This window comes from Phyllostomus discolor, chromosome Y, assembly GCF_004126475.2.
Source record: "Phyllostomus discolor isolate MPI-MPIP mPhyDis1 chromosome Y, mPhyDis1.pri.v3, whole genome shotgun sequence".
Classification (NCBI taxonomy): Eukaryota; Metazoa; Chordata; class Mammalia; order Chiroptera; family Phyllostomidae; genus Phyllostomus; species Phyllostomus discolor.
The window spans coordinates 622053-641322 of NC_050199.1; the positions used below are offsets into that span (position 1 = coordinate 622053).

The following is a 19270-nucleotide window of genomic DNA, read 5'->3' on the forward strand; positions in this document are numbered from 1 at the left end:
GCCCACAACCCAGGAATGTACCCTGACTAGGAATCGAACCCGAGACCCTTTGGTTTGTAGGCTTGTGTTCAATCCACCGAGCCACACCAGCCAGGGCAGTACGTCATAATAACTCTCACTGTGTCAGTCATGCGAGGGTACGTACAGCCCCGTTACAGACTGTGTGAATCATCTCTGGGTGTCGCCCAGGACTCTCTGCAAAGGTCCGGATTGAGCTGTAAGTCCCTGTTCCTCAAGCTGCCAGAGGGAGGGCGCCCAGGGGCCCCTCTTTGTCAACTGACCTGTGCACAGGGCACCCGTCTCCTTGCTCCATGGGCACTGATGGCCTCTGCTCGTTTTCCTCGGGACCAGGACAGTGCAGGAGACATCTCCAAGGCAAACTCGACAACCGTTTTGGAAGGACCCACCGCTCTGAGGATCCAGCCCCTTGTCACTTCTGCAAAAACTGGGAAGCCAATCAGCGGGGCCCCTTCCCTCCAAGTCGCTATCATAGGGGCCCCCAAAGTTGCCTATTTCTACCCAGGAGATAATCATCTCATCACAAAAATAGGTGTTTTATCGGGGCACAGTTTAGATGTATGGGCAGATTGTCGAGTGAACTAGTGAGTCACATACTGTTGAACTCACATTCTTCCCGTCACGCCCACACCCTGTATTCCTGTGGCCCGTTGGTCCCACCTGGCAACCTGTGTCTGTCTGCACACTGTGTCCGAGGACCCCCAGCTTCCCAGAGTGCTTTGGGGGTCCAGTTTGAGGCCATGCCAATGTACTATTAGCCTGTCCCGGATCCCTGGGATCTCGGGATTGCTGAGCACGACCGCCCCCCACTGGGGTGGTTCAGGGGGACGTCAGGTCAGTCTTAGTAACTCAGTCAAGTAACTCTTGATTCTAAGAGCATTTCCAACAGCCACGGAAGCACAGGAAGTGGTCTCAGTGGACCAGGGACCCTTCCCCAGTTCCCACAAGTGTTACCTGCCTGTCCCTCTGCAGCTGGGGTCTCTCGTGGGTGGGTGGGTCCTCAGCTAAGGGCTCCCTGGACAGTGGAGGACCAAGGTGTCCATCCAGGACTGTGCATGAGTGATTATCTGTGTGATCATGGACACTGTAGAAATCATGTGTGTGTGTGCATCTTGTCAATCAACTTCTAGATTGTCTATGAAATCCATTCTCACTGGGAAAATCACAACTACAAGCTGTGTGTCCTACAGACTGCTGATTGGAGCTGCAAGGGAGATTGAACAGATCCATCTGAACGATACCACCGGTCACCCTGCCCACTGCCTCCCGCTGACCAGTGTGCACGCGCTTCCTTACTCTTTAGGGAAACGGACACCTTACCAGGACACAGAGTCCCAGCTGCAGAGTGTGGGGACGTTGTGGTGAACAATCACCTTCACCCAGGAAACCTTCACCTGCCTAAGCCATGAGCTCCCAAAAGAGGCTGAGTAACCAGTGGGGAGGGAGGGCAGGACGATCCCCCACAGGGGACATAGGACAGGACAGCTAGGTTGTCACAGGTACTAGAAGTCTGGCTGGGGAGAGGAGAGAGGTGGTGGAATGTACTCACGGCTGGTGGAGAGAGGTGGTGTAGACAAGGCCCCTGTGAAGGGGACATCCTAGCCATAAGGTCAGCTGGCCAGGCCCCCACAGAGGATGTGTGGCCCGGCATCGTGAAGGGAAGGACCCCAGCTGGCAATGCCCTTGTCCCGTGCTGCCCCACCAAAAAGCTCCAGGTGGCGCTGCTGGCCCCATTCCTTAGCCTGGGGAGTGACTCCAGCCCCTTGCAGGAAACTTTCTATCTATGGACCACAGTGGGGGACTGTGGGCCAGTGTCCTCCCTGGGGAGTGACCCTGGGACTGGCATACAGGTGGCCGTCAGGCTCTGGTGGCCAGGACGGCATCCGAGGTGCTCCCAGTGCGCACGGCCCGCACGTCGGTGAAGCCGTGTGCCTGCAGCAGGCTGCGGTACTCGCTCAGGCTGCGCTCCCTGGCCTGGAACAGCACCGTCATGTTCAGCGACATCATCAAGGCGGGCAGGGGCCTGCACTTGTCCTCGTCCAGCAGCTGTTCCGCCACCAGGAGGCCGCCACCTGTGTGCACGAGAGCAGCCACTGGGATCCTGCCTGGGTCCCAGAAGAGGGGGCTGAGGGACTCCAGCCCTCAGGGGTGCAGGCTGCAGACAGATCCCACCGGGCTGGGGAATCAGACAGGGAGTTGGAGGGAAGACAGAGAGAAAGACAGACAAAGACACACAGAGAGAGAAAGAAAGAGGCAGGAACACAGGGACAGAGGAGATGTGGATGGACGGCAACACAAAGAGAGACGCAGAGGGAAAGACACAGGCAGACACACGTGGAAACACAGAGAGAGGGGGAGACAGAGACAAGACACGGAGACCCAGGGAGACCCGGGGAGACACGAAGGGACAGACAGAGGGAGTGAGCAGGGAGAAGGAAAGGGAGCAGGGACAGGAAACGGGGGCGGTAGGAAATGAGAGTGCCTGGTCCTCTGGGGGTCCCTGCCAGAACCCCTGAGGGTATGCCCTCCATAGGACACAGGTGGAAACTTTTCTTATAGGAGGTGCCCCCGTGAGCCCACCGGGGAGGAGGTCAGGGGACCCTGGGCCCCAGCTGCTTGGAGTAGCAGCAGCAGCAGCCTGGCCAGGGGCATGGGGGAGGGCAGGAAGGCGGAGTGTGGGTGTGACAGGGAGACAGGATTAGCTGAGGAGGGAGGACTCACTGGGCAGGGCAGCCCTGGGAGGGGTCCCCTGGGGCAGGAGACCCCAGGCTCCCTCAGGGCCCTGCAGGGGGGGACAGTGACACTCAGGGGAGCCAGGCTCAGGGGCAGCTGTCCCAACGTGCAGGCACTTGAGTCCACATCCTGGAGTCAAGAGCGAGCTCTGAAGTCTATAAACTGAGCACCACAGGGAGTGTGGCAGCCCCTTATGGTGCATAAAAGTTACTTTTCTAAAAAATGGACGGGTCTTCATGTGTGTCTGAAAAGGAGGTCGAAGAGGCCGTCTCACCTGGCTTGCAGCTGCGGGAGATGCGGCTCAGCAGCTGGTGCACCTTGTCGTCGGGCCAGTTGTGCAGAATTTTGGACACGATGTACAGGTCAGCCTCCGGGAGGGTGTCTTGGAAAAAGTCCCCTGGTGGACACATAGAGGGCAATCATCCCACAGGGACTCAAGAACCAGTTCTCCCTGAGACAGAAATGGGGAGGCACCACCTCCGAACTGAACGGAAAAAGAGTCTGCTTGCAGTGGGGTGATAGGGCCCCCCCTCAACCCGATCCAAGTCCTAACTCTGGAACCCGGGAGTGGCACCTTATGGAAACAGGGTGTTTGCAGGTGGGATGTGTGGAGGTGCTGAGAGGAGGCCGTCCTGGGTCAGGGTGGCCTCACATCCAGTGGTAGTGTCCTTGGAAGGGACAGAAGAGGAGACGCAGAAAGGAGGAAAAGCCACGTGAAGGTGGAGGCAGAGACAGGAGGGCGTGAGTACCAGCCCAGGGACGCCTCTTGCTCCAGGAGCTGGAAGAGGTGCAGAGCACCCTCCCTGCAGCCCGTGGAGGGACCGGGGCTGCAGGACACCTGGAATGAGGTGGCCGATCTCCAGGATGGAGGCAGGAGGAATTCCTGTGCTTTTAAGGTGCCCAGGTTGTGTAATTTATATTTACCCATAGAAAGCAATAATACACAGGGAAATGTTTTGAAACAATTACATGTTGCCGCCCAATGAGGAAATGTTACATTGTTATTATGCAATGGGGGCATGTGGGTGTCTCCCGAAACCTAGACTTGTTTTTCTTGTTATTCCTGAAAGGAGACAGTGTAACAGCCTCACCCAGCCCTGGCACTGTATCAGGGGTTACAGGGAATCCAGGCAGCACTGAAAGTCCAAGGAGGGAGTGGGTTGTGGACAAGCAGACACTGGCTCATCTTATATAAAGGACCCGAGTGCTGAGGAGTTGCTACTGGGCGGGGGTCCTGCAACCTTCCCCAGGGGGACGAGAGGCCCCTGTGCTGACAGAGGTGAGCACGGCACACAGACTCCCACCTGCACACACACACACCTGCAGAGGCACAGACACCACACTCTCGCACACACAGGGACAGGCTGCGTGTCACAGGTCAGAGAGTCCTGACCAGATGCAAAGGCACAGGAGCTCTTACCTGGCACGAAGCTGACCTGCCCTGCCTCGGGTCCATGGGGCTTAAAGAACACGGCATCCTCGATGACCTCTGGTAGGTCAAATATGGTCACCTTCAGACCCGGGTACTGCCGGGCCAGCTCGTAGGCAAGGGCGCCTGTGGACCCTGCAGGTGAAATCACACACTGTACCCCTGCATGCCCTTCCAGGCACTTAGGGAGGCCTGGGTGAGTTTCCAAAGTGCAACTGAGGCCAAATCAAGCAATGTACTGGAACATGCATTGAAGCCACTGCTGCGAAATAAAGCCAAGCATGATGCAGATGGCTGGTGTCTCCTGGGGGCACTGGGGCCTCCCAAGGTCAAGACCCTGCAGGTGAGCAGGTGAGTGGGGTGTGGACACAGAGTCACAAGAGAATCCTCAGGGCAAAGTTGTGGAGGTCTGGTACCATCACGAATACTTTCTTGTTTGTGAAAGCAGATGTGATGGCTGGTTCTTCAGCAGCCAGTCTGGGCCACTAGGAGCATGGGTGTGCAGGGAGAATAGGGAGATGCAAGCTGGCAGCTCAGGTGTCCTTGGGGTGTTTTTGAAGAGATAACCCCATTTTTCAGTCCTTTGAGAATGTAACTAACATGAAATACAACACAGGAAAAGGCACGCATGCAGCTGGTGACACAGAGACCCCGTGGGGTTACACACCTCCCAGGTCGCAGGCAGAGGTGAATCCAGACAGGTCAAAAGCTGTGGCCACGTGGCGAGCAGCCACCTTGGTGTGGCCGTGCATGGCCCGCATGAACTGCAGCTTCTTTTCTCGATTCTTGTAGAAGCACTCCTGAGGCAGAGCAGGGTGTGAGCAGAGAGGCACAGGCTGGGCCTCCTGCACCCGGGCGGCACCCCCAGCTGACATGTCCCTGGGACTGGGCCTCTCTGTGCCTCTCTCTGTGCCTGTCAGTCTGTCTTGTGACTCTGTGTCCCTCTCTCTGCCTCCCTCTGTGTCTGTCCCTCTCCCTTCTCCACCCCCTCCCCCACGCACCCTCCCAAAGTGGACTCCGTCAGGCCTGGTGGCATCCAGAAGGCAAATGCTCGGTGGCTTCTCACTTTCATGCACCCCAGGACAGACACGGATCCCCTCTCCTCAGATCCTTTCCCCGACCCACCATGGAAGGAACATCTCTGGCCGGTCACCTGATAGTGGTCCTCCCCTGCTGTGCCCAGAGCCCTCTGGGCCTGGACGGTTCCCTCCCGGACAGCAAAGTCCAGGTAGGAGAAGAAGGGCCAGCTGACTTCCTCTTGGGTCATGATGAAGCTGTGCAGGGAGTACTCGCCATCTGACAGCAGGTACAGGGTGGCCAGGGGTGTGTTGCTGTAACCTGAAGTGACAGGTGAGGTCCTCCCAGTGAGGCTGGAGCTGGTCCCACCACGAGACCACAGCTGAGGTCCACGGGGAAGGAGCACGAACACCATCCCTGAGAGTGCTACTCACCACATGCTGGCAGGCAGCTCCCCAGTCCACCTTCAAGAATCCACCCATCCATTCACTGGCCTATGTGGCCATTCTTCCATGCACCCATCAGTCTCACTAGCTGCCTATCCATGGTCACAGCCACCCATCCATCCACCCACCCATCCATCCTGCCATCCATGGACCCACCCATCCTCTGTCCATGCTTGCATCTGCCCAGCTAACCATGGCTCTACCCACCCATCCACCCATCCATCCCTCCATCCACCCACTCCTCATCCATCCGTCCATCCATCCATCTCATCTCTGGTCTGCTCTATGTCCGAATGTCCACCCAGGGCTCCTGACTCTCCATCTGCCCATCGCCCCACCCACCCACTATCATCTGCACCTTCAACAACACACCGTCTTCTTCCTTCTGTCCTTCCTTCCACCTCCCCACCGATCCATCTCTCTGCTTCCTCCCCACCCACCCTTCTGTCCACTGTATCCGAGTATCCATCCATCTATGTGTCTCTCATCTCTCCACCCACCGCCTCGTCTGTCTCTGTAGGTCAACACCTGTCTGTGTCGAGCACACGAAAATGTCCTGCTTCTTCCGTGTCTCTGGATGTCCCTGAGTGACACAGCCCCTCCGAGACCAGAGACATGAGGAGTCACTATCCTCACACACTCACAGACACACTCACACACACACACACATGACTTTCCCTTTCTTCCATCCATCCTCTGTCCCACCCTCTGGGGAACAGCCACACTTCTGGGGCAGAGGGACAGCTCGTGAGGTCATCCCTGCTGGGCTCAGAGGCCACGTCCACTCAGGGACCTGCTTCCGCCTTCTGAGGTTCTCCAGGAAACCCCTCCGAGGCCCCTCACCTCCCTCTGTCTTGTCCAGCAGGCCCAGGCCTGCACAGACGTCCAGCAGCTGTCCAGTTCCGCCCTCTGAGGCACCGATTTTCCTGGCAACGTCCGCCGTGCTCAGGGGGCCCTCGTCCCCCAGCAAATCGAACACCTTCATCTTGCAAGCCGTGAACAGGGCCTGGGCGGGAACAGCAGCTCAGTGAGACCCTCCCTGGGGCCTGAGGAGGGAGCGTGGCCCAGGGGGACGTGGACCTCAGACACCTCGTCTCCAGGACACAAACAAGACGAGCTCCCGTGGGTCAGCCCCTAGGTTGTACCCTCCCTCCCGGCCACCCCAGGAGCCTCAGCAGGTCACCTTGGACCCCTTGAAGCCATCTATCAGTTCCACAATGGCAGTCGGGGGGAGGCTCTGCACCGTGGGTTTGCCATCTCTGTCCTCCACAGCCTTCCCGTGTTTCTGCAGAAACCAGAGCTGAGCTTCAGAAACGACACATTTCTGTGGTTCGGTGCATGCAGACGGCCTCACTGCCGGTGCCTGGGCTAACTTGGGAGAGCAAGGCCTGTGTGGCCCCTCGTGCTGAGCAGGGGCAGACATGTGGCCCCCATTCATTCCCCCACAATGTGTACCCCACAGGGTCCTTGGGGCGCACTGGCATACTCACCTCCACCTGCCGAATATCAGTCTCTCAGTTCTCACTCATTTATACCACTACTCACAGGATTACCTTCATGCAGGTAGCATCCCAACTGCCATAGGATATTACTATAACATGTAGTGATAAGCTGCATTAATGCTACACAGTGGAAGGCACCATTGTGTTCCTTATAGGAAGGTATTGTACGGTAACGTGGGTGGGACATGCATTACAATAAATGATACCCATGTAAGAATTACAATGCTCTATGACATAGCAACAAAGTAATTCACAATCTATATTATAGAAATGATACTATTAGCTGCAATAATAAGTGTTATTAGGTAACAATGTATTAGGTAAGCTACACTAATTCTTTATTGTAAATTTCACCTTCACACTAATTACCATAGTCTGTGATATAGTAACAATGCAACAGACCTGCTATGTCAATTCTTTGTGACGAGCTGTGCTACACAAATGCCACATGAGAGGAAGAGTATGTTACACTGCAACCCTCAGCCATAAATAAGCTGCATGAATGCACACTGTGACAGCTTTTATGCAACAGGTCTCCTTAAAACGTGACCCCCACCTCCCACCACCCACCCTGTGGCCCCAGATCCCCAGGTGGCAGAAGCAGAGTCCTTGCCTGGTGCATCCTCCTGGCCACCTCCAGGGCCTTCTGCTTGGCTGTGTCCATTGCATATGGGAAAGGGCTGAGGGAGGAGGCTTTCCTGACATTCTCCTGAAATCTGGAAGGAACCACCGTGAATCTGAGCCCCTGCAATGGGAGAAGAGGGGCCGTGAGGGGGTGAGGGTCGCAGGAATCCCCAACAGACCGGGTTGGGTTACAGCCAGTGTGGCCTCTCAGCCCCTGTGGCCGAATGTGAACTTTCCCCAGTAACCACTTCCTGCAGAGCCAGATCTTGGGGCTTAGAGGGAAGGGAGGTGTGCACCCCTGTCACTCAAACGCCTGGGGACAGTATCGACAAAGGTGCTGGGGACTCGGATCGAACCCCTGGGGGTGGAAGAGCTCCCAGGACATTCCCAAGGCCACTGTTCCACCCCCACCCTGGGGTCCAGCACCTGGAAACATACTCCCCACAAGAAATGCAAAGGACAGAAATAGGCTGTGTGGGGTAATGGGGCTCCTTTACGCGGGTCCCCTAGAAATCCTCACCTAGCAAGACAGTCCCTGGTCCCTGAAGGAGGCTGGTGGTGTCCATGGCCCCCCAAGTGCCCACACTGTGCACCCTGAGGACCTGGCATCAGCTACCCCTGTCCTTGCCAGCCCTGCAGAGCACCCATGGAGCTCAGCCCCTCCCCCTCCCCCAGCAGCCCCAGGGCAGAGGCAGCTGGGTGCATGGAACAGTTTGTTGTGCCAAGGGGCCACCTCATGGGGGACACCAGACCACGAGGCCTGGTCACAAACCCGCGGCCCAGATGGCCCAGGTTCGGGCTTCCCCAGGCCCACAGACCTGGACCCCAGCCGCTAGGAGCTGCCCGCACGCCTCTGCCCCAGACCCCACTGCCCCAGTTCCTAGCTCTGGGCCTCAACTCCATGGGCCTCACACCTTGTCCCTGGTCCCCACAGGCCCACAGATCCGCAGTCACCGCGCCAGGGGCACCAGGTGACCATCTGCACCAGTCCATGGGCCCCAGATGGACTAGGCTCCCGGATCACTAGCCTGCCCCTTGCACCCCAGAACCCGACCCGGTTCTGTCCCGGCTATTCACCGCGTTTCTGAGGACCTGCTGGTGGCCCGGGGCCGTACAGGCCATCACCACATGCTTATGCAGCAGCTTCGGGATCGCCCGGAAGAAGCCCATGACTCTCGAGTCCGCGCCACACTCCCTGGGCCCCAAGCGGAAGGTCTTCTTGGCCAAGTGTCCTGACCCTGGGTCTGTGGACCCGGAGAGCCGGCCCGGTCTATTGAAGCCCCAAGCCCAGGAGACCCCGCCCACACAGCCCCGCCCCGGGGCCGACCACGCCCCCAGGGCTGGGTCTCACCACTCAGCTGGGACTTCCTGGGATGGAGGCCCCGCCTACTGCGCCTGGCCCGCCACGCCCCCAGCGAGGCCACGCCCACGAGCCAGAGCCACGCCCCGAACTGAGCTCAGCTTCCAGGCTCGTTCTGCAGCCTGTCACGGCCACGTCCAGTATTTCTGTGACCGGTTTATCCCAACTGACACCCGGTGTCTCTCTCCCACACAGGCCGCCCACTGTCCACACAGTGTGTCCGAGGACCCCCAGCTCCCCCGTGCGCTGTGGGGGTCCAGTTCGCGGCCTTGCCACTGTACTAGGATGACCCGGATCCCTGGGATCTCGGGATTGCTGAGCAGGACCGCCCCCCACTGCGGTGGTTCAGGGGCCCTTCGGGTCACTCCAGCGGCCCCGCAGGGTGGGTCAGAGAGAAAGGGGGGTGGGCAGGGGCGCCTGAGGTGAGGGAGAGAGGCAGGGGCCACTCACCCAGCCTGGGCTCCCCAAGGCCTGGGCTCCAGGCCTGGGAAGGCTCTGCATGGCCCTCACGGTGATGAGGCCTGGGTGCAGTGGGCCTGGCTCAGCCTTTAAGCAGCCTGGGTGCTGGGGGCCAGCAGGCTGCTTGGGGTGGGGACCCATGGGGTCCCTGACCAGGAAGGGGAGGGGTGAGGCCACTCAGGTGGTAATGTGACAGCCCGATGTCCCCAGCTGTTCCCCACCCCCGTCCCCATAGGGCAGAGGTTACCCCAGTGCCACGCCCTCTTCCAACCATGTTGTCTGACAAGGTCTGAACGTGGAAAGAGGGCATTCAAGGAATCCATCTTCCTGGAAGAGAGCGTGGCATACAAAGGGGGGTGGTAGTTTCTCTGGGGATTGCTTTTAATACTTTCCTTGCTAATGTTAATCATGGTCTTACTTTGTACCCTGATTCCCATAAGAACAGAACATGAGAAGAAAGAGGCTTGAAAAGAGTCAATGATTGATTTTGAGGGAAATTCTGAAGGGACAACTAGTTGTCCCCAGACTACTGAATCACACCCAGATTGTTTTAAATAAAGTGTTTATGAACCTGAGTAAGAAATTATCCCCAGTTGTTCCCATATAAGAATTCATAAATCAGTTACAATAAGTTGAATTATTGGCGGACTTTCCCACGCCTGTTCTTTACCCATAGATACAAAGAGTCTTTCTAGAAAACAAGAAAAAAACTATATAGACCCTTACCCACAGCCCAGGGATACCCCTGGGTAGCATATTAGATTATTGGCAAATTATGGTATCCCCTAAAAGGAGATAATGGTCTCCAGAGGGTTCCAGATCTCCCATTGCCTTATACAGGAGCATATAATGAGGGTGACATTAGAATGGTCAATTAGGATGAAGTTCAAGTGTTTTATAAAATTCTAAATTTCATGGAAAGGCTAGCTCGAGGCAGACCTCCCTGGTGTTTATTAAATAAGAAATAAAAAGAGTTTACTGTAGCTGAATTTCCTGTTTATCTCTCCTTACCTGTTGGTTTTGGAGATTAAAAGGTGGTGGGATTGTTAGATACCTGTATCTCAGGTTTATTGATTTGCATAATTCCTACGAAGTTGTATAAAATAATTTCTTGACCAAAGAATAGAATCCCCTCTAATGAAATTGCCCCCGAGTGTCTAAAAGTTGTTGGAGTAACAGCCCCGCCTTTACCTTGAATAGGAATATATATCAAGTAGAATTAGACAGGCAAAGAAATAAGAAAAGCTGGTTAACTATTATAAATTAAGCACTTAAAAACAGTTACCAGGGAGTCAGAGTCCATGGTACATAGAGAAATATTTTAGACAGAAAAGGTAAATAGGTAAGTTAGACATCACAAAGGCCTTATAATAAATTTCCTATAACCTCTGTTCAATTTAGCGTATCCTTTTGCCCCATGACAAATTCTGAGAATTTTAATAAACAGTAAGATATTCAAACTCTGTACGTACAGCTATTTCTAATTGTCTGGTTTATGGCTCTTCTGGTTAAAATAACCTTTGTTTAATATAATTGAATCTATGGGAATTCTTGTATTTTTCCTGGTTACCTTTGTATTCATTATTTTCTGCTTTACCTAATCGCAAATGTCAATCACTGCTAAAAATGAAAGTACAAAAACCTGCTTGTACTTGCAATAAACAGAACAGAGCATCACCGTCCTCTGAGGCGTGTTGTCGTCTGTCTCCCATCGCCGACGCCTTCCCCACCTTTCAGGAAACCCTGGACCCAGCTGCGGCTGGACGGTGGCACCCCAGGATGACCCTTCCAGACTGTCCCGGGTCCTGGGGCACTCACACACCTCTCAATGAGCAAAGGAATGCGGGAACTGCACCCAAGGGTGGGGCTCAGCTCTGCCACCCACTGCCCCCTGGGGCGGCCTGCCCATTCCTAGGAGGAAGTCCCTTTGAGGAGAGAGACAGGGGTGCATGCCCTGCCCCCACCCTTCCCCACAGGCCCTGAAACCCACAGTGTTCGCACCAGGTTCACAATAACCACACACTCAGGCTGTCAGTCTTCCCTTCGCATCGTGTTCATTGTTTCTAAGAGCATTTCCAACAGCCACAGGGGCACAGAAGGTGGTCTCAGGGGACCAGGGACCCTTCCCCAGTTCCCTCAAGTGTTACCTGCCTGACCCTCTGCAGCCTGGGGTCTCCCGTGGGTGGGTGAGTGGGCGGGTCCTCGGCTCAGGGCTCCCTGGAGAGTGGAGGACCAAGGTGTCCATCCAGGACTGTGCATGAGTGATTATGTGTGTGATCATCGACACTGTATAGATCATGTGTGTGTGTGTGCATCTTGTCAATCAACTTCTAGATTGTCTATGAAATCCATTCTCACTGGGAAAATCATGACTACAAGCTGTGTGTCTAACAGACTGCTGATTGGAGCTGCAAGGGAGATTGAACAGATCCATCTGAACGATTCCACCGGTCACCCTGCCCACTGCCTCCCGCTGACCAGTGTGCACGTGCTTCCTTACACTTTAGGGAAACGGACACCTGACCAGGACACAGAGTCCCAGCTGTAGATTGTGGGGACGTTGTGGTGAACAATCACCTTCTCCCGGTCAAACCTTCCCCTGCCTACGCTGTGATCTTGTAAACGGGCTGATCAACCAGAGGGAAAAGGGGAGGAGCATCTCCTGCAGGGTCACAGGCAGGACGACTGGGATGTCACTGGGACCTGAAAGTGTGGCTGGGGAGAGGAGAGAAGCGGAGGGAGGTGGTGGGGAGCACACAGGGCCAGTGGAGAGAGGGCAGTGTGGACACGGCCCATGTTATGGAGGTGCACTGGCTGGAGGCCCCTGACCAGGGCCCCCACAGAGGACGAGTGGCCCAGCCAGTTGGTACTGCCCTTGTCCCGTGCAGCCGCACCAACCAGCTCCAAGTGCCGCTCCTGACCCCGTTCCTTAGCCTGGGGTGACTCCAGCCCCTTGCAGCAAACTCTCCACCTGACCAGCCACAGTGGGGGACTGTGGGCCAGTGTCCTCCCTGGGGAGTGACCCTGGGACTGGCGTGCAGGTGACCGTCAGGCTCTGGTGGCCAGGACGGCATCCAAGGTGCTCCCAGTGCGCACGGCCCGCACGTCGGTGAAGCCGTGCGCCTGCAGCAGACTGCGGTACTCGCTCAGGCTGCGCTCCCGGCCCTGGAACAGCACCATCATGTTCAGAGACATCAGCAGCGCGGGCAGGGGCCTGCACTTGTCCTCGTCCAGCAGCTGTTCCGCCACCAGGAGGCTGCCACCTGTGTGCACGAGAGCAGCCACTGGGGTCCTGCCCCGGACCCAGCAGAGGGGGCTGAGGGACTCCAGCCCTCAGGGGTGCAGGCTGCAGACAGATCCCACCGGGCTGGGGAATCAGTCACGGAGGTGGAGGGGAGACAGAGAGAAAGACATACCAGGACACAGAGAGAGAGAGGGAGGCAGAGACAAGACACAGAGACCCAGGGAGACCTGGGGAGACACGAAGGGACAGACAGAGGGAGTGAGCAGGGAGAAGGAAAGGGAGCAGGGACAGGAAACAGAGGTGGAGGGAAATGAGGGTGCCTGGTCGTCTGTGGGTCCTGACCAGGGTTCCTGAGGGTATGCCCTCGATTGGGCACAGGGGGAAACTTTTATTATAGGAGGGGCCCCTGTGAGCCCATCGGGGAGCAGGTGAGTGGAACCTGGGCCCCAGCTGCTCGGAGCAGCAGCAGCAGCAGCAGCAGCCTGGCCAGGGGCAGGGGGGAGGGCAGGAAGGCGGAGTGTGGGTGTGACAGGGAGACAGTGTTAGCTGCGGAGGAACGGACCCAGGGGGCAGGGCAGCTGTGGGAGGGGTCCCCCAGTGCAGGGACCCCAGGCTCCCTCAGGGCCCTGCGGGGGGGACAGTGACACTCAGGGGAGCCAGGCTCAGGGGCAGCTGTCCCAACGTGCAGGCACTTGAGTCCAGATCCTGGAGTCAAGAGGGAGCGCTGAAGACGGTGAACTAGGCACCAGAGGGGGCATGGCAACACCGCACTGTGGATAAATGTTACTTTTCTAAAAAATGGACGGGTCTTCATGTGTGTCTGAAAAGGAGGTCGAAGAGGCCGTCTCACCTGGCTTGCAGCTGCGGGAGATGCGGCTCAGCAGCTGGTGCACCTTGTCGTCGGGCCAGTTGTGCAGAATTTTGGACAGGATGTACAGGTCAGCCTCCGGGAGGGTGTCTCGGAAAAAGTCCCCTGGTGGACACATAGAGGGCAATCATCCCACAGGGACTCAAGAACCAGTTCTCCCTGAGACAGAAATGGGGAGGCACCACCTCCGAACTGAACGGGAAAGGAGTCTGCTTGCAGTGGGGTGATAGGGCCCCCCCAACACGATCCAAGTCCTAACTCTGGAACCCGGGAGTGGCACCTTATGGAAACAGGGTGTTTGCAGGTGGGATGTGTGGAGGTGCTGAGAGGAGGCCGTCCTGGGTCAGGGTGGCCTCACATCCAGTGGCAGTGTCCTTGGAAGGGACAGAAGAGGAGACGCAGAAAGGAGGAAAAGCCACGTGGGGGTGGAGGCAGAGACGGGAGGGACGTGAGCACCAGCCCAGGGACGCCCCGCGCTCCAGGAGCTGGAAGAGGTGCAGAGCACCCTCCCTGCAGCCCGTGGAGGGACTGAGGCTGCAGGACACCTGGAATCAGGTGGCCGATCTGCAGGATGGAGGCAGGAGGAATTCCTTGCTTTTAAGGTGCCCAGGTTGTGTACTTGGCATTTAGCCATAGAAAACAATAATACACAGGGAAACGTTTTGAAACAATTACATGTTGCCGCCCAATGAGGAAACGTTACATGGTTCCTATGCAATGGGGGCATGTGGGTGTCTCCCGAAACCTAGACTTGTTTTTCTTGTTATTCCTGAAAGGAGACAGTGTAACAGCCTCACCCAGCCCTGGCAGTGTATCAGGGGTTAAGGGAATCCAGGCAGCGGTGAAAGTCCAAGGAGGGAGTAGGTTGGCGACAAGCCGACACCGGCTCATTTTGTATAAAGGACCCGAGTGCTGAGGATTTGCTACTGGATGGGGGTCCTGCAACCTTCCCCAGGTGGACGAGGGGCCCCTAGGCAGACAGAGGTGAGCATGGCACACAGATACCCACCAGCACAGACAAACACACCTGCAGAAACACAGACACCACACTCATGCACACACAGGGACAGGCTCCGTGTCACAGGTCAGAGAGTCCTGACCAGATGCAAAGGCACAGGAGCTCTTACCTGGCACGAAGCTGACCTGCCCTGCCTCGGGTCCATGGGGCTTAAAGAGCACGGCATCCTCGATGACCTCTGGTAGGTCAAATATGGTCACCTTCAGACCCGGGTACTGCCGGGCCAGCTCGTAGGCAAGGGCGCCTGTGGACCCTGCAGGTGAAATCACACAGTGTACCCCTGCATGCCCTTCCAGGCACTTAGGGAGGCCTGGGTGAGTTTCCAAAGTGCAACTGAGGCCAAATCAAGCAGTGTTCCGGAACATGCATTGAAGCCACTGCTGCGAAATAAAGCCAAGATGATGCAGATGGCTGGTGTCTCCTGGGGGCATTGGGGCCTCCCAAGGTCAAGACGCTGCAGGTGAGCAGGTGAGTGGGGTGTGGACACAGAGTCACAAGAGAATCCTCAGGGCAAAGTTGTGGAGGTCTGGTACCATCACGAATACTTTCTGGTTTGTGAAAGCAGATGTGATGGCTGGTTCTTCAGCAGCCAGTCTGGGCCACTAGGAGGATGGGTGTGCAGGGAGAATAGGGAGATGCAAGCTGGCAGCTCAGGTGTCCTTGGGGTGTTTTTGAAGAGATAACCCCATTTTTCAGTCCTTTGAGAATGTAACGAACATGAAATACAACACAGGAAAGGCACGCATGCAGCTGGTGACACAGAGTCCCCGTGGGGTTACACACCTCCCAGGTCGCAGGCAGAGGTGAATCCAGACAGGTCAAAAGCTGTGGCCACGTGGCGAGCAGCCACCTTGGTGTGGCCGTGCATGGCCCGCATGAACTGCAGCTTCTTTTCTCGATTCTTGTAGAAGCACTCCTGAGGCAGAGCAGGGTGTGAGCAGAGAGGCACAGGCTGGGCCTCCTGCACCCGGGCGGCACCCCCAGCTGACGTGTCCCTGGGACTGGGCCTCTCTGTGCCTGTCTCTGTGCCTGTCTGTCTGTCTTGTGACTCTGTCTCCCTCTCTCTGCCTCCCTCTGTGTCTGTCCCTCTCCCTTCTCCACCCCCTCCCCCACGCACCCTCCCAAAGTGGACTCCGTCAGGCCTGGTGGCATCCAGAAGGCAAATGCTCGGTGGCTTCTCACTTTCATGCACCCCAGGACAGACACGGATCCCCTCTCCTCAGATCCTTTCCCCGACCCACCATGGAAGGAACATCTCTGGCCGGTCACCTGATAGTGGTCCTCCCCTGCTGTGCCCAGAGCCCTCTGGGCCTGCACGGTTCCCTCCCGGACAGCAAAGTCCAGGTAGGAGAAGAAGGGCCAGCCGACTTCATCTTGGGTCATGATGAAGCTGTGCAGGGAGTACTCGCCATCTGACAGCAGGTACAGGGTGGCCAGGGGTGTGTTGCTGTAACCTGAAGTGACAGGTGAGGTCCTCCCAGTGAGGCTGGAGCTGGTCCCACCACGAGACCACAGCTGAGGTCCACGGGGAAGGAGCACGAACACCATCCCTGAGAGTGCTACTCACCACATGCTGACAGGCAGCTCCCCAGTCCACCTTGAAGGATCCACCCATCCATTCACTGGCCTTGTATCCATTCTTCCATGGACCCATCAGTCTCACTAGCTGCCTATCCATCGTCGCGGCCACCCATCCATCCACCCACCCATCCATCCTGCCATCCATGGACCCACCCATCCTCTGTCCATGCTTGCATCTGCCCAGCTAACCATGGCTCTACCCACCCATCCACCCACCCATCCCTCCATCCACCCACTCCTCCATCCATCCGTCCATCCGTCCATCTCATCTCTGGTCTGCTCTATGTCCGAATGTCCACCCAGGGCTCCTGACTCTCCATCTGCCCATCGCCCGACCCACCCACTATCATCTGCACCTTCAATAACATACCGTCTTCTTCCTTCTGTCCTTCCTTCCACCTCCCCACCGATCCATCTCTCTGCTTCCTCCCCACCCACCCTTCTGCCCACTGTATCCGAGTATCCATCCATCTATGTGTCTCTCATCTCTCCACCCACCGCCTCGTCTGTCTCTGTATTTCAACCCCTGCCTGTGTCGAGCACATGGAAATGTCCTGCTTCTTCCGTGTCTCTGGACGTCCCTGAGTGACACAGCCCCTCCGAGACCAGAGACATGAGGAGTCACTATCCTCACACATTCACAGACACACACACACACAGAAACACACTCACACACACACACACACACACGACTTTCCCTTTCTTCCATCCATCCTCTCCCACCCTCTGGGGAACAGCCACACTTCTGGGGCAGAGGGACAGCTCGTGAGGTCATCCCTGCTGGGCTCAGAGGCCACGTCCACTCAGGGACCTGCTTCCGCCTTCTGAGGTTCTCCAGGAAACCCCTCCGAGGCCCCTCACCTCCCTCTGTCTTGTCCAGCAGGCCCAGGCCTGCACAGACGTCCAGCAGCTGTCCAGTTCCGCCCTCTGAGGCACCGATTTTCCTGGCAACGTCCGCCCCGCTCAGGGGGCCTTCGTCCCCCAGCAAATCGAACACCTTCATCTTGCAAGCCGTGAACAGGGCCTGGGCGGGAACAGCAGCTCAGTGAGACCCTCCCTGGGGCCTGAGGAGGGAGCGTGGCCCAGGGGGACGTGGACCTCAGACACCTCATCTCCAGGACACAAACAAGACGAGCTCCCGTGGGTCAGCCCCCAGGTTGTACCCTCCCTCCCGGCCACCTCAGGAGCCTCAGCAGGTCACCTTGGACACCTTGAAGCCATCTATCAGTTCCACAATGGCAGTTGGGGGGAGGCTCTGCACCGTGGGTTTGCCATCTCTGTCTTCCACAGCCTTCCCGTGTTTCTGCAGAAACCAGAGCTGGGCTTCAGAAACGACACATTTCTGTGGTTTGGTGCATGCAGACGGCCTCACTGCTGGTGCCTGGGCTAACTTGGGAGAGCAAGGCCTGTGTGGCCCCTCGTGCTGAGCGGGGGCAGACATGTGGCCCACATACACTCCCCCACAATGTGTACCCCACAGGGCCCTTGGGGTGCACTGGCATACTCACCTCCACCTGCGGAATATCAATCTCTCAGTTCTCACTCATTTATACCACTACTCACAGGATTACCTTCATGCAGGTAGCATCCCAACTGCCATAGGATATTGTTATAACATGTAGTGATAAGCTGCATTAATGCTACACAGTGGAAGGCACCATTGTGTTCATTATAGGAAGGTATTGTACGGTAACGTGGGTGGGACATGCATTACAATAAATGATACCCATGTAAGAATTACAATGCTCTATAACATAGCAACAAAGTAATTCGCAATCTATATGACAGAAATGATACTATTAGCTACCATAGCAAGTAACCATTATTAGGTAACAATGTAACAGGTAAGCTACATTGGTTCTTTACTGCAAATGACACCTTCACACTAATTACCATAGTCTGTGATATAGTAACAATGCAACAGACCAGCTATGTCAATTCTTTGTGACGAGCTGTGCTACACAAATGCCACATGAGAGGAAGAGTATGTTACACTGCAACCCTCAGCCATAAATAAGCTGCATGACTGCACACTGTGGCAGCTTTTATGCAACAGGTCTCCCTAAAACCTGACCCCCACCTCCCACCACCCACCCTGTGGCCCCAGATCCCCAGGTGGCAGAAGCAGAGTCCTTGCCTGGTGCATGCTCCTGGCCACCTCCAGGGCCTTCTGCTTGGCTGTTTCCATGGTGTATGGGTAAGGGGAGGAGGAGGAGGCTTTCCTGACATTCTCCTGAAATCTGGAAGGAACCACCGTGAACCTGAGCCCCTGCAATGGGGGAAGAGGGGCCGTGAGGGGGTGAGGGTCGCAGGACTCCCCAACGGGTTGGGTTACAGCCAGTGTGGCCTCTCAGCCCCTGTGGCTGACACTGAACTTTCCCCAGTAGCCACTTGCTGCAGAGCCAGATCTCCGGACCTAGAGGGAAGGGAGGTGTGCACGCCGGTCACTCAAACGCCTGGGGACAGTATTGACAAAGGTCCTGGGTACACGGATCGAACCCCTGGGGGTGGAAGAGCTCCCAGGTCATTCCCAAGGCCAGTGTTGCACCCCCACAGGGGCGCACCGGGCCCAGTCACCAGACCAGGGGCACCAGGTGACCATCTGCACCAGTCCATGGGCCCCAGATGGACTAGGCTCCGGGATCACTAGCCTCCCACCCCAGAACCTGACCCGGTTCCGTCCCGGCTATTCACCCCATTTCTGAGGACGTGCTGGTGGCCCGGGGCCGTACAGGCCATCACCACATGCTTATGCAGCAGCTTCGGGATCGCCCGGAACAGGCCCATGACTCTCGAGTCCGCGCCACACTCCCTGGGCCCCAGGCGGAAGGTCTTCTTGGCCAAGTGTCCTGACCCTGGGTCTGTGGACCCGGAGAGCCGGCCGGGTCTATTGAAGCCCCAAGCCCAGGAGACCCCGCCCCAGGGCCGACCACGCCCCCAGGGCTGCTTCTCACCACTCAGCTGGGACTTC

At 56.8% G+C, this 19270-nt stretch overlaps 1 protein-coding gene across 1 annotated transcript; it reads right to left on the reverse strand.

The window, feature by feature from the left end:
• Positions 1–1719: 1719 nt before the first annotated feature.
• On the reverse strand, positions 1720–19086 carry LOC114489869 (probable bifunctional dTTP/UTP pyrophosphatase/methyltransferase protein). Its single transcript, XM_036017249.1, has 9 exons — positions 18994–19086; positions 18437–18568; positions 6827–6928; positions 6487–6649; positions 5334–5518; positions 4848–4980; positions 4172–4315; positions 3026–3148; positions 1720–2090 (listed from the first exon to the last, which is right to left on the reverse strand). The coding sequence occupies exons 1-9, from the start codon at positions 19084–19086 to the stop codon at positions 1876–1878; spliced, it is 1290 nt and encodes a 429-aa protein (XP_035873142.1). The 3' UTR covers positions 1720–1875.
• Positions 19087–19270: the final 184 nt, after the last annotated feature.

What these genes read in the sequence shown, in the direction of transcription:
- LOC114489869 (XM_036017249.1), bottom strand. Translation starts at nt 19,086, where the DNA reads ATGGGCCTGTTCCGGGCGATCCCGAAGCTGCTGCATAAGCATGTGGTG. An exon ending in AGCACGTCCTCAGAAATGGG is followed by an intron (nt 18,569 to 18,993) that starts GTGAATAGCCGG and finishes CCCCCATTGCAG; the next exon opens with GGGCTCAGGTTCACGGTGGT. An exon ending in CTCTGCCTGCGACCTGGGAG is followed by an intron (nt 4,316 to 4,847) that starts GTGTGTAACCCC and finishes TTTCACCTGCAG; the next exon opens with GGTCCACAGGCGCCCTTGCC.